At 33.8% G+C, this 6,000-nt stretch overlaps 1 protein-coding gene across 3 annotated transcripts in view; it reads left to right on the top strand.

Moving 5' to 3' along the window:
* The first annotated feature begins 1,410 nt into the window (after positions 1 to 1,410).
* Positions 1,411 to 6,000, top strand: part of LOC113235992 — a 74,049-nt gene continuing 69,459 nt past the window's right edge. For 2 of the 3 annotated variants that reach the window (XM_026471915.1, XM_026471916.1), the window contains exon 1: positions 1,411 to 1,709. In XM_026471915.1, the coding sequence (XP_026327700.1) occupies positions 1,452 to 1,709 (258 nt within the window). In that variant the 5' untranslated portion in view covers positions 1,411 to 1,451. Of the gene's footprint in view, positions 1,710 to 3,856; positions 3,973 to 6,000 lie in introns of those variants that run through there. The other variant, XM_026471917.1, reaches the window with a different exon arrangement.

Here is a 6,000-nt window from a genome sequence, read left to right as displayed (position 1 = left end):
CCTGTCACAGGGTCTCCCTAGTGCGGGGCTATGTTGAGTGTGTGCGTTATTATTATTATTATAAACTGTAATAAAAGAAAATTATTTTCTATTATGTTAGATAATATGTATACGCCGCATTTAGTCGCTAGCTAAAGGATGTTTTTGTTAAAAAACCCGTTTACCCTTTGAACGAATATCGTACAAATATGATTGCTTTTTATTAACTGACTTTAGAAAAAAGGGGTTTTGTGTGTATGTTATGCGATTACTCTGACATTTGTGAACCGATTTTGATGATTCTTTTTTGTTAGAAAGGTGACCTCAGTAGTGGGCTTGTTCAAATTTTAAGAAAATACTCTACCTCCAAGGACGGCAAATTAGAGGATGAATGCGGTTTATGGGATTTCACTCAATTTCTGTTAACATATTTTAATAAAACGTGGCAATATACATACACGATTCCACAAACTTTTGACGTGGATTTTTTTAATATAAAAAGTTGCGGTTATTTTATTATTATCAACTTTAATCGAAACGTCGAAATTTTATTTGTACGAGCAAGTCGAGCGCGTGAGGGGCACTGCCACTATGCCCGTTGTCCTGAGACATAAGTCCCATGTGCCTGTAATTTCACCGGCACCCTTACCTTTCAAAACCGTAACACAATAATGCTGACATTACTGCTTGGCGGCAGAAATAGGTAAGGTGGCAGCACTTCCCTGGACGAACCCTATCACAAGAAGCTCTACTGCTACTAATTCTTATTATAAATATAAATATATAAATAAATTTACTAATTCATTCAACTGCTTCTTATATATAGTAGATTTATGCCAATCCTTGATATTATTTAATGACAACAATATTTTTTTGACGATCTCAATATATTTTCTTATAGTTATGCCATTTGTATTGTAACATTATGTTTGAGAAACAAACCAAACTAAATAAACCAAAGCACAGACTTACGGCTGTCTACAATCTCACTAGATGCATCGTCTTCATCGTAAACGGAAATGTTTGCCTAGAAGTTACCTTTCACTCAAACATATCTGTAGTGGACTGTATCAATGGGTTAAAGAGTGGGTGCTAACAACGAGTGAGCAAGGCCAAAAGCAAATGTACTTATAGTTTATTCATTTAAAACACGTACAGCTATCAATCTAAAAAACGAAAACAGTAGTAAAAAAGGCGCCAAAACAATTGCGTTTAAATTTAGAATGTAAATGTAAAACTAAAACTTAAAGAGACTATAAAATATATACAAAAAAGATTTGTAGCAACTGCTGCGACTCGCTACACTACATATGTATTGCTCGTATTTTTTCAGGTGTTGTTATATATTTCTATATAAAACAAAAATAATTATATACTTAAAAAAATCGTGGAAATACTAACTATGAGCCAAACATCGAATAAAAATCCCCATTTATTTATAAAATATAATAAGTTTAAGTGATGTGATCATAATGATGAAATGTCAACTTCGTGTTGCCTATATTGTTGTGTATTTGTGTGTAAATGTGCGATGTACACCCGGATTGTCCCTGCTTGGTGGTAAAAGTGTCATCAACATTATATCCGGGACCAAAGTACAGTTGACTACAAGTAAGGTGCCTGAGAATCTTACCACTGAACCGACAGAATATTCAACTTTGTCGGCTCTGGAAGATGATCAAATACTGTCCTCGGTTGACACTCGCTTGGACAATTTATCTTCGAAATATGTAAGTATACCATTTTCACAGTTTTTATGTGCGCCTGGCGGTAGGCGACACGCCTGTCCTTAGCAGTTGTAGTGCCACTCAGCTTTGAATCGCATGGATTTGAGGGACATAGCCTCTGCGCCCGTCACCCTGTGACGTACGTTGACAAGTCCCATGTGCCAGTAATTTCACCAGCACCCTTACCCTTCTAAACCGGAATGTAGTAATGCTAATATTACTGCTTGGTGGCAGAAATAGGTCCCTGAACAAACTGTTTCACAAGAAGCTCTACTGCTATTAAACCGTTTCATAAAATCGTTGTATAATGAGAGTTCTTGAAGCCAAGTATCGTGTTTGCCGACTCCCCTAGGTAATAGGTGCTTTTAAGACCTAATTATATTGTAATGATTGCATACAATACTTATTCTACGAGTAAATTAAAAAAATGAAACACAACCAATATTTCGACACCTTCCACGTAAGTTGGTGTAAGTCAAACTATCCATTTTTATGTACGAGTATATTGTAGGTTCCATGTTTGAAAATAAACATAACACTAGTGATTTCTTTAACCTACTTTTGAATATGGAACCTTATATACATAAAAATATACAAAAATGTGGAATTTTATATACATAAAAAGGATATATTTAAGTTAAAAAGCAAAAAATTACATTTTGACTTACAACAACGTACGTGTGAGGTATCGATTTAAAGACAAAGTATTTATTTATTTATTGTATAGGAAAGCCAACATGATGAATATACAACAACGGCAAATATACAATACGTTACAAAGTATAAAAGTAGATATACGTCATACTTATTGGCTATAATCCCTACTTTCTTTACAGTTAAAAAGAAAAAAATAAAATATAATCCCTACATTAGAATAATTAAGTATTTGTTAACAATCAACGACAACAAACTCAAACGGAAGCAAACAAACATTACACGACAAAAAAAAACAAAAGATAGAAATGTTCTACATAACTGCCCGTGATTGGCCAAGTACCGCTTACATTTTAACCAAGAGCGATTGAGTAGCGTCATATTTGATATTTTATGGATAAACTGTTGTTAAATAGTTATTTTTTGCCAAACGGTTACGCCTTTTATGTAACATTTAGAGATATTTAATAATATTGTTTTAATTTTAATAATTTCACAAATACACCGTCGTTATTCTTTTCAGGAATACCGTGATGATTTAATGGAACTCATTTAATTAGGAAAAATGCGCAGTTCTTTATTTTTATTAAATTCTTCAGTTGTGTCGCAAGTACCATATACCTAATACTACCATATATATAGAATTTTGGTTCAGAAGTAAAAAGAGCGCCTTTGTAATATGATTTATGAAATTATAATTGACAAATAAGCGTATAAGGAGTAGAAAAACATAATTACATGCTTCAGGCCCAAAAAAGTATATACAAGAACAAAAACTGTACCTGAACTACTTAAAACTAATGTGTACACATATGTTTTTGGGTTTTTTGCTCATTGAATCTTTTTTAAGCAACATATGGCTTACATATTAATATTAGTAACGTTATAAGCTTAAACGTAGAATTAATTATACCACATGCCGTGGACGTTTGGGAAAATCCATACAAACATTTTCTTATGAAGGCCAAACCGTGACACCAAGTACTGCCGGCTCAAATCTAGTCTTGAGTTCTAGTTTTACGCAACCCGAAGTTTTGGTCACGCAAATTACCTGAATTTCAAATGCCTCTATTTAATTATAATAAAAATATTATATTTCAATATCACACTTATGTACATTGTAGGTATAATATAATCTTATCTCTGAGTACATACTTGTTGATAAAGTACGTCATCAATGAATAACCAAATGCTTTTCTAGTTCTATATTATCGACTGATTATGTGCAAATTGATAAAATATGCCTTGAATTTAGTTTTGCAGTGCTCGCGGAAAAACGGTGTTTTATATACGTTTCTTTACCTTGATTACTAATCGCGAGTGTTTTACACTGTTGTAGTTCAAATGTGATTCTTTGAAAGTGAATGTGAAATGAAAATGACACTATATCCAATAGTCTTGTGGATTGCTCATTACGCACTACGTTACGTTTATTCTTAGGAAATGTGTTAATGTGAATATGGGTGAATTAAAAGCATTGTTTTGTGTTGTGCTAGTGTCATTTGTATTTGTGTTCCCTGAAGGATTTAGCAAAGAATTTTCGGAAATTGACGGGGATGGTTTAAGTATACCACGTTTCCGTCCCCATCCGGATATGACACCTCCGTTTTATGTAAGTTTAAAGCTGTTTTTACATGTAAATCGAGTTTGATCTAATCCAATCTACTACTGCGCTTGGCTACTTACTTGTAGCTATCATACATAGTACTTGTACAGCTTTTAACGAATAGTTTGATAACTCTATATCACATCAAAGGCTATGGCATGGTAACCTATCACAAATTCTAATTAATTTTTTCCGAAGTAACGTTTGTTCAAATTTTCATTACCCCGAAAACCCAATTATAACGAAGCCGTTGTTCTTTCAGGATATGGTGGACGTTTATCACAAAGATACGATTAAGTTTGGTTAGGTCAGATTAAATTAGGTTTAAAAGAAAAAATATTTTCGTCTCAAAATTACTTTCGAGGTTACGAAAATTCACACGTTAATTCTGGAAAATGTCATTTCGGACTTCTGATAGGTAACCCTATGGCATAATATTAGCGAGGGATATGTACTCCACTGTCATGTGGCTAATAAACCCGTTTGACATGTTTGTTATATTAGTTGTTTGTTTTGTGTTTGCATTTCAAATAAAGTTCGATTAATACGTGTAATTAATATACAAACAGCAGTAAAACGTCGATAAGGCGAAGTTAGTTAAATACGCTGTCAACCGTACTTAGCGGCCATCAATTTTTTACAAAACAATGATAGTTTATCATATCAAGCAAGAGTACACGTGTTTCGCGAATTTAGCCTTACGGTGAGTAGGTTTAATACATCCACAATAATAAGCAAATGAGAATTTATGTATCAAAATTCCTCTTTCATTTGTTTACGTTGATTAGACAAACAAATAAGCCCATGTTGAGCTTCGAATAAAATTCTTTTTGATACATTTTCAGATAAAATTCGGATTATAGACGGAAAACAAAATTGCAATAGTCAGGTATACAAATTTCTCAAAGCTCATCATATATTTATTGATAAATTAAATCACGTATAACACAAATTTATATAGGTACGATACTAGGCAAAAGATAAAGAGATACAAGATAGACTAACATTGACATCACGTTGATATTTATATTTTGAGGCCTTATCAGCGATTTATTACGAGATCGTACATAGCACAATGAACTTCATGCCAATGACATGGTCCAATTCAAATTTGAAGAAAATATTTGGGAATGTTTCCGGCTTACAGGATTTCACTCACTTTCTGTTTTTCAACCGATTTCAATAAAACTTGGTAAATGGATGTAACAAACAAACACAGTGAAAGCGGATAAGCAAATTTTTGAAGTGTTTTTTTTTTATAAAAACGTTGTCATTATTAATGATAATATTGCCGTGTAAAGAGGTTTAACAGAGAAGAAACCTTAATTGAACAATATAACGCATTTGTGAAAATTGGTTGTCAACTATGCCTACCTACTTCTGTCTCTAGTTCGACATGCGTAATAACTTAGACAGAAATCGCGACGACTGTCCGTTTTGTGTAACACGCTTTGCGTAACACACGCATTTTCCTTCTCCTATTCTCGAAGTTTATATAAATGCAAACTATCTTCATAACGTATCGATGGCATACACTATACTTGCCATTATATGCGAATAGTACGTCGTGCTGGTAGGCTCCTTTCGTGTACCCCTATACAGAGTATAGAGGACCTTATCTATAAACTACTATTTGACGTTTACCCCCGAAACCATGATCGGGTGAAAAGGATACGGGTGGAATCGATGTCGTGGAAAGTAGTTACGATCTCAATAAATAAACAAAATCAGTCAAGAATATTGAATTTTATTACCTTGAGCATAGGGCGTGTATATTTATATATTTTCTTTGATAACTTTTCAATGATTCCATCCCTATGTTGTGGATATTCCAAGGATTCGCACGCAACGTTTCGCTTCCATATTTATATGGCGAACGTTTGGAGTGGAATTCTCTGCCGGCAGACTTGTTCCTTGAAAGTTGTAACTTGGGCCTTTTCAAGGCAAGATTGAATAGGCATTATTTAGGTGTGCATGCTACGTCGTCGACCTCATCGTCACTTTCCACCAGGTTAGATGAAGGTCACGCGCTTA

This window comes from Hyposmocoma kahamanoa, unplaced genomic scaffold (assembly GCF_003589595.1).
Source record: "Hyposmocoma kahamanoa isolate Upper Pololo Valley unplaced genomic scaffold, ASM358959v1 88, whole genome shotgun sequence".
Lineage (NCBI taxonomy): Eukaryota > Metazoa > Arthropoda > Insecta > Lepidoptera > Cosmopterigidae > Hyposmocoma > Hyposmocoma kahamanoa.
The sequence above is the reverse complement of the archived record's forward strand: the minus strand, read 5'-3'. Positions and strand labels throughout refer to the sequence as shown.